At 43.5% G+C, this 23487-nt stretch overlaps 1 protein-coding gene across 1 annotated transcript in view; it reads left to right on the forward strand.

Annotated features, from left to right (window-relative positions):
• The first annotated feature begins 7816 nt into the window (after window positions 1–7816).
• The window catches only part of PGM1 (phosphoglucomutase 1), a 62322-nt gene continuing 46651 nt past the window's right edge, over window positions 7817–23487 (forward strand). Inside the window, exon 1 of the mRNA XM_045064664.1 lies at window positions 7817–8305. Within this exon, the coding sequence (XP_044920599.1) occupies window positions 8060–8305 (246 nt within the window). The 5' untranslated portion in view covers window positions 7817–8059. The remainder of the gene's footprint in view (window positions 8306–23487) is intronic.

Genomic DNA, 23487 nt, shown 5'->3' on the forward strand with positions numbered 1-23487 from the left:
TTTTAAGATTTTATTTATTTGACAGACAGAGATCACAAGTAGGCAGAGAGGCAGGCAGAGAGAGAGCGGGAAGCAGGCTCCCCTCTGAGCAGAGAGCCTGACTCGGGTCTTGATTCCAGGACCCTGAGATCCTACGGTGAGCTGAAGGCAGAGGCTTAAGCCACTGAGCCACCCAGGTGCCCCTGCACTATTCTATTTCTAACTCCTTCATTACAGGATCTTACCTGAGATGACTAATCTGAACCCTAAGTACTTTGCACTATGTGTTTAGTATTTTATAGATTATTTGAATGGAGGGATAGATGGACAAAAGGAGAGTGAGGGCAATGAATATAAATTATTTCAAAGATATCTTCAGAATTAAGAAAAATATATAATAGGAGCTACAAGAGTCAGTAATGTCAAAGGAAAGAAAAATTCACTCATTATGAAAAATTGCTAACACGCGTTAAAGCTAGTTTTGATAGGGAGTATTCAAAACCTCAAGGTGGTATACAGAACACTCCCAGTCTGTTGCATCCAATTCTACATGGTGAATGAAACTTTCCTAGCCAATTCAAGAAAAAAAGAAAAAAAACATTTTAACTTATTCATATAATTTGAGCAAAATAATTTGGAAATAACTCCATGATTTCTTGATTCCCTGTTTTACTTATGTTGTATCTGATATACTTTCCTCTATTTTTTATTCACCGGTAGACACTTAGAATATAGTCTTCTTTTTCTTATTCTCCACTGAGTCACCCAGGCACCCCTTCTTTTTCTTATTCTCTTACTGACTTTCTGATGTCACACTTTAGGGAATCAGGAGATGAGTTTGAGCTTCCTGACTCATACTCCTCCATAAAATTAAAGCATTTGTATTAGTTTCCTGTGGCTTAATTTACCATGGTAAAATTTACCATGTTTAAAACAACATAATTTTTCTACAGTTCTGATAAGTCCAAAATCAGTATCACTGAGTTAACACTGGTTAACAAGGTGTCATGAGGGCTGTGCTCTCTTTAGAGGTTCTGGACGAGAGTATATTTCCTGCTTCTTCCTTTTTTTTTTTTTTTTTTTAAGATTTTATTTATTCTTCAGAGAGAGAGGGAGAGAGAGCGAGCACAGGCAGACAGAATGGCAGGCAGAGGCTGAGGGAGAAGCAGGCTCCCTGCCGAGCAAGGAGCCCGATGCGGGACTCGATCCCAGGATGCTGGGATCATGACCTGAGCCGAAGGCAGCTGCTTAACCAACTGAGCCAACCAGGCGTCCCCTGCTTCTTCCTTTTGATGGCTGCTGGCATTTCATAGTTTGTGGCTGCATCACCTCAGTCGCTACTTCATTGGTCATACTGTCTTCTCTTCTGTAATAAAATCTCCCTTGGCTTCCCTCTTAGAAGAACACTTATGTTCTTTTGCACTTTTGCATTTAGAACTCATCTGAATAATCTGGGATATCTCCCCATCTCAAGATCCTTAATTTTATATGCAAAGTCCTTTTCCTGCCATATGATTCATAGGTTGCAGGGGTTAGGATGTGGATTGCTCTTAGGCAGCCATTTTTGAACCTCCCACACCATCTTGATTCCTTAGTCAAGAACACTGGTGAAAAGGGGTAACAGAAGACATTCATTATCTCTTAAAAAATGTCCTTCATAATCTGTATTTTTAAAAATCTTATCTTTTTGCCATTTGAAATATTAATATTTGCATATAAAATATTAATATAAATTAATTCAGACTGATATCCTTTATAGTAGATTCCAAAAATGAATTCTAAGGGAAAAACCCAATTTATTATATATCAATCTTTTTCACATATAGCTTCATTAATAACCATTTGACACTGAAACATGAGTTCAGAAACTATTATTATTTTGGCACAGGAACAAACTTAATTCAGAATCAGAGACTCCAGATATCCATGAACTTTTATTCAAATAAAAGTTTTAAGCACCGAATGACTTATGGATACAAATAGAAGACATTAAATGGTTTCATATTGTTTTCATTTCAGCAAGTTACAAATAAATCAAAATTTAACATAATGAAAAAATCTGCAGCCAGGAAGAATCTGTGATTTGGGTTTAACAAATGAACTAACATAACATTTGCAGTGTTGCTCAGCATTAATTTGTATGGATTCATATGGAATCATCAATTAATTATTTGCCAGCTACAAATAATTGAAAATTCTTATAAGAGATTATCTAAAATTTACCTATTCTGTCAGAGCTCTTTTAATTGAGAGACCACCTTTCAGGCCTAGTAGAACTCTTGGGTAGAAGAGAGATTTGGGGGATGCCTGGGTGGCTCAAAGCATCTGGCTTCAGCTCAGGTCATGAACCTGGGTTCCTGGGATCAAGTCCCACATTAGGCTCCTTGCTCAGCAAGGAGCCTGCTTCTTCCTTTGCCTGATAACCTCCCGTGTGTGCTCTCTTTCTCTCTCTCTGACAAATAAATAAAATCCTAAAATTAAAGAAAAAAAAAAGGGAGAGAGATTTGGGCCACGATTCTTGGCCTAAACTGGAGACTATCCCAATATAGATTCCTCAGTGCTGGGGCACCTGGGTGGCTCAGTGGGTTAAAGCCTCTGCTCAGGTCTTGATCCTCCAGGTCATGATCTCAAGGTCCTGAGATCGAGCCCCACATTGGGCGCTCTGCTTGGTGGGGAGCCTATTCCCCCCACCTTTGCCTGCCTCTCTGCCTACTTGTGATCTCTGTGTGTCCCCCCAAAAAATAAAAAAAATAAAGATTCCTCAGTACAGATTCTTCAACCATCACTTGACACCACCAGACAGGAAGTTGAGTGTACACAAATACAGCATTGTGTTTTGTTTTGTTTTTGACAATGTAGGTGCTTTCTAAAGCATTTGTCTACATATTAATGAATTACTTTTCAGCATACTTTTTTTAATTTTTAAATTTTTCTTTAAAGATTTTATTTGAGAGAGAGAGCACAAGCAGGGGGAGCAGCAGGCAGAGCAGAGGGAGAAGCAGTCTCCTGTGGAGCAGGGAACATGAAGGAGGGCTCGATCCCAGGACCTTGGGATCGTCATGACCTGAGCCCAAGGCAGATGCTTAACTGACTGAGCCACCCAGGTGCCCCACTTTTCAATGTATTTTAATTATCAATTTCTTATGAGTCATGTAACTAATAACTGCTAATGCCTAATGGCACTAGATCACCATGTCACCATCCAATGTTTCCATTTTAAATTCCATGTCTTTTCTCATTATAAACTGCATATGCAAGCCATTTGTTATTTGTTGCATTTATCAGAGATTGATATCCTATGATAAACACATTTCTTTAAATCATTGTTGTTGGAATACAAATGATTTATAAATGGTGAAGATAAAGCTGTCTTCAATGAAAACTGTAAAATTTGGAAATGGGATTGACCAAGCATTGTATATTTATCTAGCCAGGACTTAACCTACCTCTCCTTTATACGTATTCGTATATATAAATCATTATATGAGAAATCATTAAATCTTTTCACAGAATTGCCAACTGCTATTTTCCCCCCTTAATCTTGGTGAAACCTGACAAAATTCTGGACTTGTAGGAAGACTCCCAAATGGCATATTAATAACTTACTGAAGAAGTAGATCTTCCTAGCCTTTGAATGTAACCTAGGTGATTTGAGCTCAGGTTTATGGAAAACTGGATGGCTTATAGAAGAATCTAAATCTTCCTGCTGGATTGATGTTCCTAAAGAAATTCTCTTTCAGAGGTAGAAAAGCCTAACTTTTGCACATGGCAGTTACTGGCCTTTAAATGTTGGAGTTTCTCAGACCTCAGTGACAGACTTCTTTCATTTCTTTCTTTTTTTTTTTCTTTTGTACTCTGTATTCTCTCCCTAGTGATCTCATTCATTCTCAAGTTTTCAAATGCTATCTATGTGCTAATGGTTTATAAATTCATATCACTCTGCCACATATCTTTTCTAAACTCTAGAACTCTGTATCTAACACTTACTTCTGTCCCTCCTTTTGGATGCATGGCAGAAACCTCCAACTTTATGCGTACCAAACATACTGTACCACCCTCCATCTCCACATTTCTTATAACAGACCCAGACTCAAACTGCCAGGAGACACTGCTCCTTTTCACTCACGCTATACATATAATCTATTAGCAAGTACTGTTGACTCCATTTTCTGAAAATAACTTGAGTCTATTCACTTCTGTCCATCTCCATTGACTTTGACCTAGTACAGTCTACCATCTCCCCCCATCCGGTTTCACTTCATTTTTTCCTTTCATTCATTCATAAAAGGAAGCCAGAATGATTGCTTAAAAATGTTATGACTGCAATATTCCTCTGTTTAAAACCCTTTTGAAATGCTACAACAGAGATGAACCTTAAAGACACTATGCTAAGTGAAATAAGCCAGACCAAAAGGACAAATATTATATGATTCCACTTATATGGGAATAGAATAGTCAAACTCACAGAGACAGAAAGTAGAATAGTGGTTTCCAAGAGCAAGGTGAAAGAGAAATGGGTGTTATTGTTTTACGGGTATAGAGTTTTAATTTGGATGATGAATAAAGTTCCAGAGATAGATTGTGGTTATAGTTGCACAACAATGTATATGTACTTAGTGCAACTGAACTTATACTTAGAAATGGTTATAGTGGTAATTTTTATGTTGTATATATTCTACCACAATTAAAACAAAAAAACCCCTTTGGTTGCTCATTGGAGTCATGCTAAAGACTGCAATGCTTGACACCATCTAGAAGCCTGATACGATTAAGCCTTCCACTCTACTCCGTTTCTATGCTCTTGTTATACTCGCTGCCTTTTAAACCTTCAATGATGATACATTCTTACTTTAAAATCTTCTCCCTTAATGTTCTTTCCCCTGGAATGAAGTGGTTTTTTCTCCCTCTCACCTGGCCAACTACTACTTAACCCTTACAGTCAGTTTATACATCACTCTCTCGGACATCTTCCCTGTCTCCCTCCAATGCTAGTTCCTCCTGTCCACATTCCGACAGCACCTTTACTTTTTTGTAGGACTTCTCACAATCATGATTGGCATTCAATATCTGTCTCCTCCAACATATTGCAAGTTCTATGAGACCAAGGACCATCCTGACTTGTTCACCTAACACCTTTCAAAGAGCTGGTGCTTAGAAGAAGTATAATACATATTTGTGAATTGAATGAGTTAGTGAATGAATGAATGCATGCATCTATCTAAATGATAAAGGATAACTTATCAGTAAAAAAACACGAGAATTACCACTTAAAGGTGGTACTAAAAAGAAAACAAATAGTGGAATCTTTTTCCCCACATAGTGTAGTTTCCTCTCCCGTCCCAAGTTTTCATTTAGATTCCAGCTAGCTAACACAGCGCAATATTAATTTAGTTATAGAAATTATTTATAGAAATAATACAGATTCTCCATAGAAAACATGAAAAATCTATAAATAAAGAATAAAGGGGATCATAAAAATACTGTGTCTCATAATCCAGAGGTAATCGCTGTTATATACCTTGATTTCCTTCTACTTCTTTGCATGAGTGTTTCTTCTTTTTTCTTCAAAGGTTTTATTTTTAAGTAATCTCTCTTTTGTGGGGCTTGAACATATAACCCTGAGATCAAGAGTTCCATGCTCTACTGACTGAGCTAGCGAGGCAACCCTGAGTAGTAGTCTTTTTATATGGATGTACCACAATTTGTTTATTGATTCATTTGCTAGGCCATTTCCAGCTTTTGGCAATATTAATTGAGCTGCTATAAACATTCATGCACAGATTACAAATTCTTTTGTGTGAACATAGGTTTTCATTTTTCTAGGATAGATAGGCAGAGATGAGATTGCTGGGTCATACGTAAGTGTATGTTTGCCTTTTTAAGAAACTACCAAAGTGCCAAAGTGTTCCCCAGAGTGGCTGTACCATTTTGCATTTCCATCAGCAAGGTATGAGAGTTTCGGTTTCTCTGCATCCTCCTTAACACTTCATAGTGTCAGTAATTTTTATTTTAGCCAAATTTGAACCCACCACTTTATAAAACTGAATTATCAGTGAGTACTTATTAGTACTATGCTAGGAATTCTATATTCAGTATCTAAATGAATCCATACAACTGCAAAGTAGGATTTCTGACTCTGTGATTCTACCCTCCGTTTTCATTTTGTAGAGTTAGGTAACTTTGATAACATTCATCATTCTACCCTCAGTTCTCTAGTTTATAAAATGGGATTGATTACAGTACTTAATTCACAAGATGATCCTACTCTGTGAAGCTTTGTGCACTTCTGTGTAAATATTAGAAATCATTAACAGCAGTCCAGCATTCAGTTTTCATATGTTATTTGCCCCTGAAACTGACAACTGGGTGCCTGGCTGGCTCTCAGTTGGCAGAGCATGTGACTCTTGATCTTGAGTTCACGAGTTCAAGCCCCACATTGGGTGTGTAGCCTACTTCAAAAAACAAAACAAAACTCATACCTGTATCTACATAACACCTATATCAACATTTTGAAGTCTGAGAATCAATAGCTATATGCATCTGTCAGCTTCTCTGCTTGATTAAGATAATCAATTAACCACTGAAGGGGCATGAACAGAATATAAATTCACAGGCTAATGGTAAGTCATAGTTTTGGAATTAGGGAAGGGGAGCTGATTTTTTTTTTTGAGGGCCGTTATGTTTCAGGCACCATGCTAGGTGATTTACTTACATCAGCTGATTACGATTTAATCTGTTTGGACTGGAGCCTGGGTAGTTTCAAAAGTGTCTCAGGTGATTCTACTGTGTAGAATCTACTGTGATTGAGAAACAGACATACAAATCCCCATTAATTCTTGGCAGAAACTCTTTAAAGTAGGTTTTATGCACATTGTATAGTAAAGAGATGGATGCCCATAGTTGCTTTCTCCAGGTCACATATCTCATAAGCAGGGAGAAAAAAGCTGTGGCTTTTCTACAAATGACACATTCCCTGAGCATAGCAATCACTCTCACCAAATCCAGGGGGATGCCAAACCAAAAGGAAAGAATCAATATTCCTACTCAATAATCAAGACTCTTTTGTTGACTCTCTATCCTCTATGAACTTTCAGTCCTTCATCTCTTCACCAAATTTCTATTACGTGAACAACTAACTGGCTTATTTTGATGATGAATTCTATTACACTCAGCCTTACCTTATATTTGTGCATATATTTATCAAGGCCTCCCTGTACATTTATTTCCTAGTTATCAAACCTGGTGACACAGGCAGGCAAATCAGGGTGAGAGCCCTGGTTTTGGAGCCACACCCACCTGAGTTGGCCTCCAGTGTATACTTATCTCTCTGGCCCTGATAAGCCATTTAATTTTTTGAATCTCAGTTTTGTATCTCAGTTTCCCTGGAATAGGGAAAAATAAATCTTGTACTTTAGCAAGGATTAGAAACATAAACCCTAGTTATCAGTATACCCACCCTAAGTGTGCAAGAAAAGGGTTTAGTCCATAAGTAATCACACGGAAGGTAGCAGGTTGAATTAGACCTTTGGAGTTGACTCCTTTTTCTGATACAAATACTCCAATATTTGGAGGATATAAAGAATAGTCATGAATCTACCTAAGGCTGGCACTTCTATCCCTCAGAACAGGTTTCCAGAAGGTTATTTACACATGATACTCTAGCCAAACCACAGGAAATCATTATACTCCCCAATTTTCCCACTCCTCCAATTCTTGCCCTAGGACAGAGCCCCTACCCCAGGTTCTGCCCTTCCAGTTAGGGGAGGAGCGGCGGATTTCGTTTTATAGTGGATTGGCTTACGGCGGTGGGGTGGGATGGGGAAATGAGAGAGGCTCCACCCACTGCACTAGAGGCCTGGAGGTGGGCGCTCCCTCCCCTCTCGGGACCTGAAAAGTGGGGCCAGCGGCGGAGGGAGGGCCCTGTCCCCTGTCCCTTTAAGGAGGAGGGCCGAGCGCAGGCGAGAGAGCTGGCTTGGCCCGTACCCCGTCCGAACCCTCACCCCAGAGCAGCAGCAGCCACAGCTCCGGCCGCCCCACGGTTAGCAGAGTCAGCTCCGGCCCCAGGAAGCGAGTCGCCACCATGGTGAAGATTGTGACGGTTAAGACCCAGGCGTACCCGGACCAGAAGCCGGGCACGAGCGGGCTGCGGAAGCGGGTGAAGGTGTTTCAGAGCAGCACCAACTACGCGGAGAATTTCATCCAGAGTATCATCTCCACCGTGGAGCCGGCGCAGCGGCAGGAGGCCACCCTGGTGGTGGGCGGGGACGGCAGGTTCTACATGAAGGAGGCCATCCAGCTCATCGTCCGCATCGCCGCCGCCAACGGGGTAAGGGACGCGCCGACGGCTCCGCGGCGTGCACCCGGCGCGGGGCCGTGCGCGACGTGCGGCCCGGGTCGCCCGACCGCCCCCTGCCGCGCTCGGCCCGGCCACTTCCGCGCGCGGCCGCCCCAGTCTCCACCCCCTGCCCCTCTGCGCTCGCGCTTCCCGACCGGCAGGCCCCGCGGAGGTCGCGGTGAGCTGGAAGGCGGCCACCGGGCTCCGCCGAGCTGCTCGGTCGACTCCCCGGGGGACGGGCGGGTGGAACTTGACCTTGGGAGGACCGACCCTCCGCCACCTGCCCCGCCCGTCTTTCTCCTCCTCCCTCCTTTCCTCCCCTCCCCTTCCCTCCCCTCCGCCTGCCGAGGCCTCTGACATTTACATTAACCTTTCCGAGGACTGAAGATTTGGTTTCAGCTCGCGGTGCAGTCACCCTAACCGGGAAGGTTAGAGGGCCTCTGCCCTGCTCAGAACCCCTCGCATCCCGCTCGTTTGCCTATTTGCCTGCTATTCTCGTCTGGGACTGGCGCTTCCCACTGGCAGGGAACCCGACGCCTTGGGGCCGGGGTGGCGGGAGCTCCCGCCCAGTTGGTGCGTGAGGCCCTCGGGGCTAAGGAGGTTGCAGTCTCGCTCCCCACACCCTAGTTTGCTTCGGGACAGCTCCTGCCCTTGCACGGCCTGGTTGCTGGGGAAAAAGCTTTCGAAACGGCTAGTATTTGCACCGGTGGTGCTTCTAGATCTGTTGCATGGAGGAGCTGGAGCCGAATTTTCAACAGAACAGAAACTGCATACCCAAGGGTACTCTTATGCAAGCCCTAGAGGCTGGCCAGGAAATTAATGCAACACCGTGGCTGTCCCCTCCCCACTTTCCCCACCAGCTAAGGACTGTTAACTGACTTTATGGGCAGGTCCACTCTGATAGGTGAAACTCTGAAATAAAATCAGTAAATCAGGAAACCTGACCAGTAAACTGAAATAAAATCAGTAAATCAGTAAACCTGATCAACGAAAAGGTAAATTTATAAAATAAGTTAAGTTGGGGCTGATCATTCATTCACTTTTTAAGAAATGTTTTCTAACGAGTTTTTCTCTCTGTATTTAAAATAAGTTTTGGGGTGCCTGGGTGGCTTAGTTGTTGGGCGTCTGCCTTGGGCTAGGGTCATGGTCCCAGTGTCCTGGGATAGAGCCCTGCATGGAGCTCCCAGCTCAGCAGGAAGCCTGCTTCTCCCTCTCCCACTCCTCCTGCTTGTGTTCCCTCTCTAGCTGGGTCTCTCTCTAATAAATAAATAAAATCTTAAAAAAAAAATAAAATAAGCTTTGACTTCTACCCAATGCTTCTGGAACTCATTCCCTTTAGTAATATTTTTATTCATTTTAGTAGTACTTTATCTTTAACATAAAAGCATCATTCTGCCAAGCACTATGAAAAGCTCCAAACATGCAGTGTCTGATTTATGCTTGGGCCTGAAGAGGTCGATGCTATTATGGGCATCTTCAAGTTGCCAGTGAGAAAACTGAAGCCAGGCAGCTTAAAGAGGAACTGCCATGGCAGTACCCTGAATCTAACATTGACCTGCCAGTTCCAGCTTCTGGGAATAAAAGGATGCTTGAATCTTTATAGATCTATTTTTCTGGTCATCTGTAAATTCTATTCTGGGCCCGATCTACGTCTGCCTCCCTGGGTCAGAAATTTAAAAGCATCAAGGAGACAAGACCCTCTGGATAGAAGGTGCTCTTGAGTTTTCAGACAACCACAAATTCCCTTGAAAGAAAGTGAACTGTATTCCAGTAGAGCCCTTCAATTCCTTATCACCCGTGTGGAATATATATATTTCATTCATTCATTCCACAGAGATTGAACTTATACCATGTGCAGGGACCTGTGTGGAATAAAGAGATGCTTCAGACACAAGAATCGTCCTTAAGGAGCTTGCTGACAGCACAGTGGGGATTTTAGAGGTCTAAATGGAAAGTTGTCCATTTGGGAGGAATGTGGGGTGGAAAGGAAAAAATTAGGCTAGGACTAAAAAAAATATATGTTCTTAAAACCCCATCTCCCTTCAGCTACTGCCCTATTGCTTTTCCCCTTCTTGGCCAGTGGCCACACTGAGTTTTTACTCATTCACTTACCACTTTACTGCAGTCTGGCTTCTGCTTCCTCCACCACTCCATTAAAATTGCTCTTGCTGAGGTTACCAAGGACTTTCTGGTTGTTAAATCCATTGAATACTCTTTTAGGCTTCATTTGGCCTTTTGTTGCCTTTGGCACTACTGGTTTTGTAGTTTTAAAGTCCTCCTTCCCTTGTCTTGATCACTCTCCTGATTCTACTCAACACTTTTCGAGAGTTCCTTCATGGACTGCTTGCCCTGCGTATACCCTAGCTGTTCCCTAGGTTTCTGTCCTCAGCTTTCTGCTCGCTGATTTTGTTCCCTGTCTCTATATCTCTCTCTCCATACCAGGGATTTAAGTATGCTACTCCTCTATTCTTTTCTTTCTTCTTTCTTTCTTTCTTTCTTTCTTTCTTTCTTTCTTTCTTTCTTTTTCTTTAAAAGATTTTATTTATTTGACAGAGATCTCAAGTAGGCAGAGAGGCAGGCAGAGAGAGAGAGAGAGAGGAGGAAGCAGGCTCCCCGCTGAGCAGGGAGCCCAACTCGAGGGCTCAATTCCAGGACCCTAGGATCACGACCCGAGCTGAAGGCAGAGGCTTAACCCACTGAGCCACCCAGGCACCCCCTACTCCTCTCTTCTGGTGTGAATCAATTCACATAGCATCTTCTGAAAATTTCCCCCAAAACTTTTCTCTGCCATTTTCATTCCCCTATGAATTCTTCCTTTCTCATAGATACCTCTAGAATAGTTGATCAAATCCCAGTGAAACTATATTTACATATGACACTACCCCCTAGAAAGTAAACTTCTTTAAGACAGGGTCTGGTGTTATCTGTATTTATAGTACCTAGGATAGTGTAGCTTTCGGTGAGTCCTTGTTTAATTGCCCTGAATTGTGAAGGATGAGGAATACACTTTAAGTTAAGCAGATTCCAGGACACCTGGGTGGCTCAGTCAGTTAACATCTGCCTTTGCTGCTTGGGTCATGATCCCAGGGTCCTGGGATTGAGTCTAGAATCAGGCTCCCTGCTCGGTGGGGGAACCTGCTTCTCCCTCAGCCACCGCTCCCCCTGCTTGTGCTCTCTCTGACAAATAAATAAACAAAATCTTAAAAAATGAAATAAGCAGGGGCGCCTGGGTGGCTCAGTGGTTTAAGCCGCTGCCTTCGGCTCAGGTCATGATCTCAGGGTCCTGGGATCGAGTCCCGCATCGGGCTCTCTGCTCAGCAGGGAGCCTGCTTCCCTATCTCTCTCTCTCTGGCTGCCTCTCCGACTACTTGTGATTTCTCTCTGTCAAATTAATAAATAAAAGCTTTAAAAAAAAATGAAATAAGCAAATTCCAGCCCTCAAAGCCAATGTATAGTTGGTGACCAATGCTTGTATTCTCTTCAAACATTTACTATGTTGTCCTGAGTACTTAGGATACAAAATATTCCTGACCTCAGCAAAAACATTGTAGAGGGAAGTAGACGAGAATAAACAGAGAAGCACAGTGCATTAGGTGTTACTGTTGGAGGTATGTGCCAGGTACTGAAAGGGGGAAGAGCATGGAGGGCTATAGAGGTATCCCCTGCTTTCTGGAAGTTTGTCTTATGCCACTTGACTTTTATGAATGACCTACGTTAAATGCCTGTTTTTGCAAATGGCAAACCAAAAGAAATCTGAAAAGGACTTTTGGTCTTATGAAAAAAAGGTGAAAGTGAAAGCAGAGGTCAGACTTCAGTGTGCAGGGAGCCATTGGAGAGGCCTCAAGGACCCACCCCCAGCAGCAAGAGTGGCCCCACCAAGCTCCTTCCCAGAGCTGTACTCAGCATCTCAGCATGAAGCCACCGAGCTTTGAACGGTGCCTGTGAGCTTCTGTGCTGTGTCTTGACTTGTGTCCATTAGCAAGAGGTTTCCTAAGGTATCAGAAAACCTTAAAAGGTTTATTTTTGGGGGCACCTGGGTGGCTCAGTGGGTTAAGCCGCTGCCTTTGGCTCGGGTCATGATCCCAGGGTCCTGGGATCGAGCCCCACCTCGGGCTCTCTGCTCAGCAGGGAGCCTGCTTCCTCCTCTCTCTCTCTGTCTGTCTGCCTCTCTGCCTACTTGTGATCTCTCTCTGCCAAATAAATAAATAAAATCTTTTTTAAAAAAAAAAGAGGTTTATTTTTGGGGTCTGAGAACATTGAAAGTGGTAGCTGAACTGAGGCTCAAAGGGCTAGTTGGAATTGCAGGTGGACTTGTCAAGGGGAAGAATTCTATACACAAAAGAATAAAAATAGAGGAGTTGGAGACTGGGGGGCAAGTTAGTTGATTTCTGATCCTTCCCCTGCCCACCTCCCCCTTCCCGGTCTGTAAAGGTTGGAAATGATGAGACACCCGGAGAGGTTCTTGTGAGGATTAAATGAAACAACATGTTTAAAAGTACCTGCAGTCTCGACTTACCTGGAAACTGACTGAATGACCCTTGTGGGGGAACCTCATGATGGACCTGGGGCAGAACTTTTTTGTTATTAGTGTTCTGCTGCTAGGGGGACACCAAGTTCGTCAGGCCCAACCTGATGCAGTTATTAACACAGCATCGTAGGTATCGGCTCTGTCCCCACCTTCCTCTATCCCCAGTGGTCCCAGCCAATATAGAGGGATTCCATGTTACTCAGAAGCCAATTGGGTTCAAGGCCAAAAACCTAGCTCAGATTAGCACAGTGAGAAAGGAATTTATGGGCCTCGGTTACTGAGAAGTCTAACAGATACCAGTGCAGGCAACTTAGTTCAAACAATTCCTGATCTCTAAAAATTGCTCTTGGGCCCAGTGATCTACACATGACCAGTCTTAGGAATTGGGAAGTTTGAACTCACAAGTAAATGAATGTCTGGATATTTTGAAGGATGGTTCATCAATATCTTCGGCAAAATAAATGCTTTCATGAGAACTTGTGAGTAGACAGGTTTTCTTTCATCAATTCACAGAGGTTCTTGTGCCCTGGATTCCTTTGATTAATCTATGGACCCCATCTCAGAATAATTTTATTTTAAAATAAATAAAATACAAAGGATTACAGAGGAAATAAAAGTTGTTAGAAATAAAATTATCAAAATGTTAACCAAGTTTGTGATATAGCAAGATATATGCTTCTTTACTCACACATTAACAAAATTTAGTAGAAGTTCTAATACCATCTTACTTTAGAATAGAGGTAAGTATAAATGATCTTTTGATATATCTGCAATCTTAATATTTGAGATAACTGTAATATGCTATGAAAATACCTGTGATTTTTTGAAAATTAGAGAGAGAGAGCAGGGGTGTAGGGGCAGAGGGAGAAGGAGAGAGAATCTCAAGCAGACCCCCTGCTGAGTCTGGTATGAGGGTGGATTCCAGGACCCTGAGATCATGACCTGAGCTGAAATCAAGAGTCGGATGCTTAATGGAGTGAGCCACCCAAGGTACCTCTGAAAAATATCTGTGATTTCTATTGATGATAAAGGCCCAGGTGGTATTAGTAATGATAATAATAATAATTCTGTGGTTTATTGCCTAAGTTCAAAATTCAAGGGAATGTTAAATTTCATTTAGAGATTAGTTAAATAAAGATTTTGTTTGCTTTGTCATTCAAACTCGCAGACCCCATTCAGTTCTACCCAGGGTCCTCTTGCTAGTAGGATCTAAGGATCCTGGGTTAAGAACCCCTACATTAAGCAGACTATCCCCTTTTAGTGTCAGATACTGCCTGCACTGAAATGGGCATCAAATACATGACACAGGGATTAATGGTCTCAGGTTCTCACTAAACCAGTGGGGCTTGGAGAACTTAGTCTTATTTACTATCTCCTGTTTGGGATGGATCACTCTTTCCTGAACTTTCATGAGGCCAGCTGCAAACACAGGTGAAGGGACATATTTCTAGCTAAGAGTTCTGAGAAGGGAATGAAAGAATATTGAGTAGGACGGAGAATGTTTTGGGGACTCTGAGGTCACTGGTGTTAGGTAGAGGCTCCTTGCTACCCTTACTTGAAACCTGATATCCTTGGGGCAAGCATGACTTGCCACAGGATCATCTTTGGGTCACTTTTTAATATGGTAAAACTCCTATTTTAAAAAAAAAAAAAAAGTCCTTTAGTTATGGTGGGTTTATGAATGATTGTTCTCCCCCCCCCCCCCCCCCGTTTACACTTTCTGAGTGGGAGTTGGTATTAAATACCAAGGTAAGGGGCGCGGCGCCTGAGTTGCTCAGTGGGTTAAAGCTTCTGCTTTCAGCTCGGGTCATGATCCCAGGGTGCTGGGATTGAGCCCTGCATGGGGCTCTCTGCTTGGTGGGGAGCCTGCTTCCCTTCCTCTCTCTCTGCCTGCCTCTGCCTGCTTGTGATCTCTGTCAAATAAATAAAATCTTAAAAAAAAAATGCCAGGGTAAATAATTTACTGTCCTTTTCCATCCTGAAGTGTGCAATCTTTGGGGGAGATAAGACACAAGCGGTACATACACGTGCAAAGAACAGAATTAGAAAAAGTGCTGAGTGCAGATAAGGGAGACAACATTCTGTTGGGGAAAGAAGCGACGGAACTTGAATTGTGTCTTGAAGCGTGGAGAGCGTGTGAACAGAAAAGAGGCCCCTTTACTGGAGTGGGTACATAGCAGAAAGAGGTTAGTTGAAGGAATGGGACAGGACTGTTCTTTAGAGCTGAGCACTTAGCCACTAAATGGCCTTTGTTATGTAAAATATTTTAACAGAATTGTAGGGGGAAGAGTATCTCTCTCTTTCTCTCAGCTTCACTGATCTAAATCTGACTCTTTTCCCCTCTCACTCCGCACAGCACTGCACATACCAGAAGGAGAGCAATTATAATTCAGCCAGTGTACTATGCAGCACTGGGCCCTGTGGCTTTCTCCTCGGCTCATATCTGAAATCTCTGTTAGAGCTCCCTGGCAAGGCCCGGTGTCCCACCGTAGCTCAGATTTGGAGGCTCTAGAAGATGACATTTTAAACTACCTCCCAAAGTGAATTTGATGTACACCATGTAGCCTGTATTTTAAGTCAAAAGATTGTACAATTACGTAAGTTCAAGATGTTGTCACTCAAAACAGCAGTGGATTAAACAAAATAGAAATTTTTCTCTGTCTCATGCCATCGTCTAGGTGTCGCAGGCCAGGACTAGTGCAATAGGTCCTTAGGACCTCCCTCTCCTTCAGGTCTGTGGCTCTGCTGTCTTAAAGGTGTTGCCTTTGCCCATCTGGATGCAGTGGGGCGGGGTGGGGGGCGGCCATAACCTCAACCTCATTGCTGCCAGTGGGCACAGGAAAAAGATAGAGCAGAGCTTCCCCCCGCCCCCCCGCCCTTAAACAGTCTGGAAATTGCACGCCTCACTCCTCCTCACAACCCACTGATTAGATTTTCCATACTTACCTGCAAGAAGGGCCCAAAAATGTAGACTTCATATTGGGAGGCACGTGGCCGGCTAAAAATGGGTGGTTCTGTTACCTTAAGAAAAGGAGTTGCAAGTAGAAAAATCTCTGCTACGGGCATCTTTTTGGGTGTTTAGGTAACTGTGTCCACTCTTCTTCTCACCCATGAAATACATCACTCTGCCCCCTAGGGCAGCAGCTTAGGTTCCTTCCAATAAATATATATACTTCCATAGTTACAGAAATAGAGCAGTCAGCAGCCATAGTGTTCACACTGTGCTGCTGGTAGGGAGTGAAGACTCTTTGCCCTGATCATGGAGTAGGTCCACAGGGAGCCCTGCCCTCAGGGAGGGACTCTCTTACTCTCTGTCCTTGGTGCTCACTTAGTCCTGGGCACTGCAGAGTAGATTCTGAGAATTTTGAAGATCTGCACAGCTTTTTGTATCCTGCTTTCTGCTCTTGAAAGTTGGTGGATGTATGAAGGCAGGGGTTGCTTTTGCAGACCCAGTTTTTGGTTTGTTTCACTGTGTAATTACTTAGGAAGTTTATTAGGCTTCTTCCGGCCTATTCTGATCATTTCCACATACGGATAATCCAGGGAAAATTCTCACATAGATAGGGTTTTAAGCCTGAAAACTTTATTTTTAAAAAATATTTTATTTATTTATTTATTTTGAGATAGAGCAAGCAAGAGAGAGAGTGAGAGAGTCAGGGGAGGGGTAGAGGCTGAGAGAGAGGAAGAGTCCCAAGCAGACTCAATGCTGGGTGCAGAGCCCAACAAGGGGCTTGATCTCATGACCCTGAGATCATGACCTGTGCCGAAATCAAGAGTCAGATGCTTAACCAACTGGGCCACCCAGGCGCGCCAAGCCTGAAAACTTTTAGCTCTGGCCTCTGTGCTCTGTCCCTCCTCGGACATCTCCATCACTGATGCCTGCCTTGAGATAGGAAAAGCTAGGCTGAGTAAGAAAGCAGTATCCTTAATCAGATCTTTGCTGATGAGTCAGTTTTCATTGTCTAGGAAAGAATCCTGGGAAGGAGTTGAGGCCACGGCCCATTCTTCTACACCTGCTGCTTCATGGAGAGCTGCCTTAGCTTGGGGACATATAGTAGTCATCTCGACTCTACAAGGCCACAAATTACTGAACTCGGGCAACACAGTTTGCAGGCCACAGTCAAAGATATTTCCCTTAGTGGAACTTTACCTTCATTTTTGCCTGTGGATTGGCAAGTCCTTGCCTGAGCTCCTCTCTATTGTGGCAAGAAGCAGCCAACAACTGCTCCTGTTTTGAATTTCTCCCATTTGTCAGGTTTGGTTGACCAGTGGTCTGCCTTCCAGGGTAGCAGTGGTGACAGTTTTTCCATGGCATAAAAGGTATGCTGATGATGCTTATTTTAGGTTCTGTTCTGGTGCAGAAGATCAGATTGTATCATTAGTTAACATACACCTTTGGCTGTGAAAAAAAGTCTCAAAATAAGTTAAACAAAATATAAGTTCATAGTAATAGAACTCTTTCTGTAATAGACTGGGTGTGGGCAGTCCTGGGCTGGTGTGGTGGGTCTGTTGTAGAAAGGGTTCTGTATTTTTTTTCTTTTTTGCTTGGCCTTCCGTGATGAGTTGCCTGTATCTGCATGAGCTAAGATGGCTGCCTACCGCATAGGTCAGGTAACAGGAAAGAAGTGTAATGAAGGCACACCTTTCTCAGAAACTGTATGTCATTTATTTTACTCACATCTTCTGTGCCAAAACATAGTCTAAGGCCTCCTCTCGCAGCAAGGGAGGCTAGGTTATATCCATGTTTTTCTGGGAGCTGTGTATCAGGCTAAACATTGGGGGTGTCAATTGAAAGGAATGGGATAACTGGTGTTGAGGGACACTCAGCAGTCCTCACCATCCAAACATGCTTTCCAAATCTGCTGAAAACCCCGAGGTCATTTTCAAGTGATAGAGTTAGAGAAGAAGACAGAAACAATTTTATATAGGGAACTAGATTTTTGGAAGAGAACCTGACTATCATTTATTCCAACTGCCATCTTAGAAAGGAACCAAGGCACAAACATTTCTATTGTGGAGGGCTTTTTAAATAAACTACTTTATTGAGATATGATTCACATATCACACAATTCACCCATTCAAAGTGGACAATTTCGTATCTTTTAATGTGTTCACAGACTTGTGCAACTATCACCACAATCTAATTTTAGAATATTTCTATGACCCGAAGGGAAGCCCGTGTATTAGCAGTCAATCCCTCTTATTTCCTTATGCTTTTGGCCCTAAGCAACCACTCGTATATCTTAGGTCTCTGTAAATTTGTGTGGGTGGGTTTTACATGTCCCAGTTTTGGTTGCTAGGCAGAAGTTACATTTAGCAAGGGAAGTCCCAAGAGGACGAGAAGCAGAGTCAAAGCGTTTGTGTCCAGAACAGTGGAATTAGTGTCCCATGTGTGTGTGCTGTGCTGAGCACTGGAGACACAGAGATGAAGATGACCCCTTTCTCAAGGAGCCTTTGGTTGGTTGGAGGAGGACTGACACAAAAAATGAAAATCACCACTAGGTTTTTCTCAGCAGATTCCCTTGTCCAAAGCAGACCAGGCTGTCAAAAAAAAAAAAAAAAAAAAAGAGGAGAAATTTCTCCAGGAAAATAGCTTCTTCATTTTCATGAGTGTAAGCAATCAGATTTCTTTTTTTTACAAACATATTTGAACTTATATATCCAAATTAGTTTTGTACCCTGCCAAATCACCACTCTGGGAACCGTACACTTATTCCAGTGATGCGTCTAGTGCTCAAAGCATTTTGAAACTCCTCTATGGGAATTATTTTTCAGCCAGTCGGTTTATGGGTCACCTAGGAAAACCAGTCACATTATTTTATAGTCATGCCTCATTTTTCACCTAAAACGATGTAACAAGATTTGATCACCCACTTTATTCATTAGACATGGCTCCAACCAATTTTTGTCTCTTTCCAAAGTTCAAATCTATTCTCAGAGGATGAAATTTGTTATGACTGAAGACTTTCAAAGGAAGTGCCACAGACTGTTAAGACAGTTGCTGAGAAAGAGTTCCAGAAATGTTAGTACAGTGTGAGCGCTGTTTGAATAAATATGTTGCTTCCCAAGATGATTGTTTTGAAGGAGATAGCATTAATTTAAATGAAAATACTCCAGCATAACTGTTTAAAATGAGTTGCCATATTTCGTGCTGCCCTGCCGAGAAAATGTCATGGGGGCACCTGGGTGGCTCAGTGGGTTAAGCCTCTGCCTTCGGCTCAGGTCATGGGCTCAGGGTCCTGGGATCGAGCCCCCTCCCCCTCTGCCTGCCTCTCTGCCTACTTGTGATGTCTCTCTCTCTCTGTTAAATAAATAATTAAAAAAAAAAAAAGGCGGTTCATGCTGAGGGAAGTTCTGGCATTCTGCTTTCCTTGTGTAGATGCCCATGTTGGCCTGGGGATATGGTACTCTTCCACTCTGGTAGACATCTAAACATGCTTTGGTTAGGCATTTAGAAATCATGCACCATGAGAAGGTTTGTTAAAACACAAGACAAAATGGCTCCAACCTGGGATGAGAGTCTTGTCAGTGCCAAGCCACAGAAACCAGAAACCTAGATGTTAAACTTGCACCCACCTGACTCCAAGGGCTTGTTCAGGGTTGCACAGAGGCTAGAAGATGGAGCTGGGATGGCATACCTGGGTGGGGCTGGGGAAGGATCTTTTGCTTTAGTCGTAAAGCTATTGTGTTACACTGCCTCATGGGGACTGTGAGCAATGCGTTCTGTGGAGCAGAATGAAATGAAGTATGTTTAAAAATGAAGCAAAAGGGAAATAAATGTGGGAAACTCAACTGGAATTGGGAGTAAGGTTGGCACCTGCTCCAAAAGCCAGACTGCCTATCTGAGCTGGGCCACGAGTTGGCACCAAACCCTGTGTAGTCAAATCCACGAGACAAACATGATCACACAGTTCCCCATATAGCCAGCTCCCCCATGTGTAGATTTGGTATAAAAAAAGTAATAATGGGGGCGCCTGGGTGGCTCAGTGGATTAAGCCGCTGCCTTTGGCTCAGGTCATGATCTCAGTGTCCTGGGATCGAGCCCCGCATCGGGCTCTCTGCTCAGCAGGGAGCCTGCTTCCCTCTCTGTCTCTGCCTGCCTCTCTGCCTACTTGGGATCTCTCTCTCTGTCAAATAAAATAAATAAAATCTTAAAAAAAAAAAAAGTAATAATAATACCTGCCTTGAAATGTCCATGTTCATGAAGTGCTTACATTGTTTTTAGTAAATGGAAGATTTGGGTAGTTCTAATCATTATGGTTCTTCCAAATGCCAAGGAGGGTGGAGGGCGGGTCTTCTGTGTGTTGCCACCATACCTTCCACACAGAAGTCTTACTCTATCTCTAGCCATATATTATCCCTTGAATTCGATCTGCGAGGCAGAGTTGCTGTGACTGTCCCTCACAGGCTCATTGAGTTGAGACCTTGACCTTGTTGGAGTTATGAGGCAGTCCTTCCTTCCTCTTTCAGAGTTTGGTGGCTCCATGTGTCCTACGTGTGTATGGCTGCATCACCCCAGTCTCGGCCCCTGCCTTCACATGTGTCTGTCTTCTCTTCCGTCTATTTTAGGGATACTTGTTACTGGATTTAGGGCCCACCCAGATAATTCATGATGGTTTCAGCTCGAGATCCTTCATTAATCTCCAAGGTCACATTCACAGGTTCCAGGTGGACATATCTTTGCGAGGAAAGGGTGGCAATGGCTACCATTCAGTCCACTTTCAGCTGTCTGAAGAGAAGTTCGGGGAATCGTTAAACACACAGATGAGCAACCAGCTCCATCTTGAGCAGGGAGGGGAGAACAAGGATGCCTTCTCCCATGAGGGAGACCTCAGCTGAGAGTGAAGTAAGGAGGAAGTCAGGGAGCAGTCTCTGGTTTAATGCATATGGCTAATACCTTCATTGTTTGATTTAAAAGTCTGCTGCTGGAAATAATTGCTGAGAAGATTCCAGAACCCCATAATCCAAAGTGCTTCTGTAGACTTCTGACCTAATGTCAGATGGAAGACAGGTCACATGGTGGCTCCCTGAATCTTTTTTTTTTTTTTTTAAGATTTTATTTATTTATTTGACGAACAGAGATCACAAGTAGGCAGAGAGGCAGGCAGAGAAAAAGGAAGGGAAGCAGGCTCCCCGCCGAGCAGAGAGCCCGACCTGGGGCCCGATCCCAGAACCCTGGGATCATGACCTGAGCTGAAGGCAGAGGCTTAACCCACTGAGCCACCCAGGTGCCCCATTGTGGCTCCCTGAATCTTACCAAATGACTTCAGTGCCCAGTGATGGGTTGGAATAGAAGATTTCAGTGCAAATGTCAGTTGTACAACTAACTTACAATACAGTATCATGGAACCCTGCTTAACCGATGCAAAGCTCAATTTTCTCATTTGTAAAATGGGATTAATTCTAATATCTGTCCCATCAGTGAGTTTTGTGAGGATTAAATAATGAGCACACAAAGGTTTTCGGAACTCTCAGAGGCAACGTAGACGTGCATTATGATGGTTGTTTGGAAATTCCACTCTTGCTTCAGGAAAGTCACCCCACTGGTCTGATGTATGCCTCCTGCCAAAACAAATCTCCACATGCAATTTTATCCAGCATCTCTCAAAGTCCAAACCCAGATGTGCTAACCAATAACTAGAAAGTACAGCTATTAGTCCACTTTAAGGATCTTAGTGGTTATCAGAATGACCTCTTTTGCATTTAAATTTGGTGGCAGCATAGCTTTTGATATCAGACAGACTTGAATTTGATTCTTGGATATGCTGGTTATTAGCAGTTTAATCTGGGGCAAAACTGAACTCTTTTTAAAAACTCATTTATAAAATTAATACAATATATCATAGAGGTAGGTTTAGGAAATAATAAGGTACGTGTTGGAAGTCACCTGGTGGAATGCTTCCTCACACTAGCTTGTTGCTAGTGGGGATTTTGATGGGAAATACAGACACCTTAAACTTCTCTTTGCTAAGGGTCCCCCAGCTGGCTCCCACCTTCTCAGTTTTACTTCTCAGCTTTGTCAATGTCCTATCAAGATGCTTCACACCCGTTGGTCTATAAATTTCAGAACAGAAACGTCTTTCTTACAGAGAGTAAGTGTTTCCTGCGCAGGACCTGAGGGGTGGAGGGGCTGGGGGACCAGTTCTACAGAACTTGAGGCTTTCAGGAATATATTATCAGTCTGCTACTTACTTATCTCATCTCAAAAGAACACGGCCACCAGCCCAAGTAACCCAAAGAACCCAGAATAGCCTAAATAACCCCAGATAAGCAAAGCTGTCCCCAAGTAGCTCAAGTGCCCATCACAGCGTTGGGTGTCTGCACACCACGTCTCGCTCTCAGGGATTGATTCCGCGTAGCCGTACTAGTGAACGGTTGGATCTACTGGCTCTGGCAGCTTCTCCCGAATAGTACTTGAGGGGCTGCTTCCATCCCCGAGACATTTGCTGAGTTTCCCATCGTTGCTCAGTATTGTGCTGTGCATGAGGTGTCCACGAGAGCATCGGGACAGTCTCAGCACCCCATGGAGCTCACTGTCCAGTGGGCCTTACAACAGGTGACAGGCGCCTCCTTTAGGGTGCCATTGGGAGCCCTAGGGAAGGAGGCTTGGAGAAGCAGTCGGGGGAAGCTTCCAGGGGAGATGCGTTCGAGTCAGGTCTTGAAAGATGAAGAAAAGGAAGCCAGGAAACGGCGGGGATGTTCCACGTAATGGCGTATGGGGAAAACAAGGAGGCCATTGTGGAAAGCCCACAGGCTTAGACATTAACACAGAAGTCTGCCTAACTCCTGTTGTGCAGGAAGGGAGGAGGCGGCCAGGTAGCCAGTGGTGAGTTACCACCACTCAGGTCGCTAACGCTCTATGTTTGCTTTTACACACAGGCCAGCCTAAGACGCCGCCTAAGAATTGTCTTGTGACTCTGGTAGGAAGGGAGAATCATGGATGGAGACTTAGGTTAGCAAAGCTAAAAAGCTATTTATAAGGAGGACTGGGCCACAGGATTTGTCCAGTAATGCATCAAAGCTCTGTTTACTGACTTGTCTTTAACCAGAGTATATGGCCTACAACGGTCCATATGTGACCAGCTGTTTTCATCACGGCAGGTCTTTTCCCTTGGCTTGGTTGATCTATATCCATATTGTAGAATGTGTGGTGCACAGTCCACTCAGTTAAAGCACCAAAATTTATTTAAAAAAAAATTAGACATGCAATGGAGCTGTGCTTCTTCCTACAGATACTAGTAGAAGGAGTATTCGTGGAAGGACCATTAGTGGAAGGGCTGAGATGCTGGGTGGGCCTCTTTTTCTCTTGTTAGCTTTAGTCTCTCTGTCTCCCTGTCTCTCACCTTTTTTTCCCCCACACTGAAGTTGGCTTCTGGGTACAAGCTCTTCTCTGTGTCTCTCTGCCTGCAGTGATCCGGGGCTCCTCTTGGAAGCAGCCCAAGTGTTGGGCCTCAACCTCACAGACTAACCAGCTCTGCTCCTTTCACTACTGCAATTTCTAGCTCTGTTCCCGATTGCTTTTGCATGAGTCTGTGTGCTATAGAAATTACCTAAAGTGCCAGTATTCAGCGGAGTGTGCTCTAGTGTGGATGCCTTATGGTTTGGGAAGTCGTCTGATGCTGGGAGTAATTTTATAGTTGAGGTC

Source organism: Mustela putorius, unplaced genomic scaffold, assembly GCF_011764305.1.
Source record: "Mustela putorius furo isolate JIRA1106 unplaced genomic scaffold, ASM1176430v1.1 tig00003853_pilon_pilon_pilon, whole genome shotgun sequence".
NCBI classification, from domain to species: domain Eukaryota; kingdom Metazoa; phylum Chordata; class Mammalia; order Carnivora; family Mustelidae; genus Mustela; species Mustela putorius.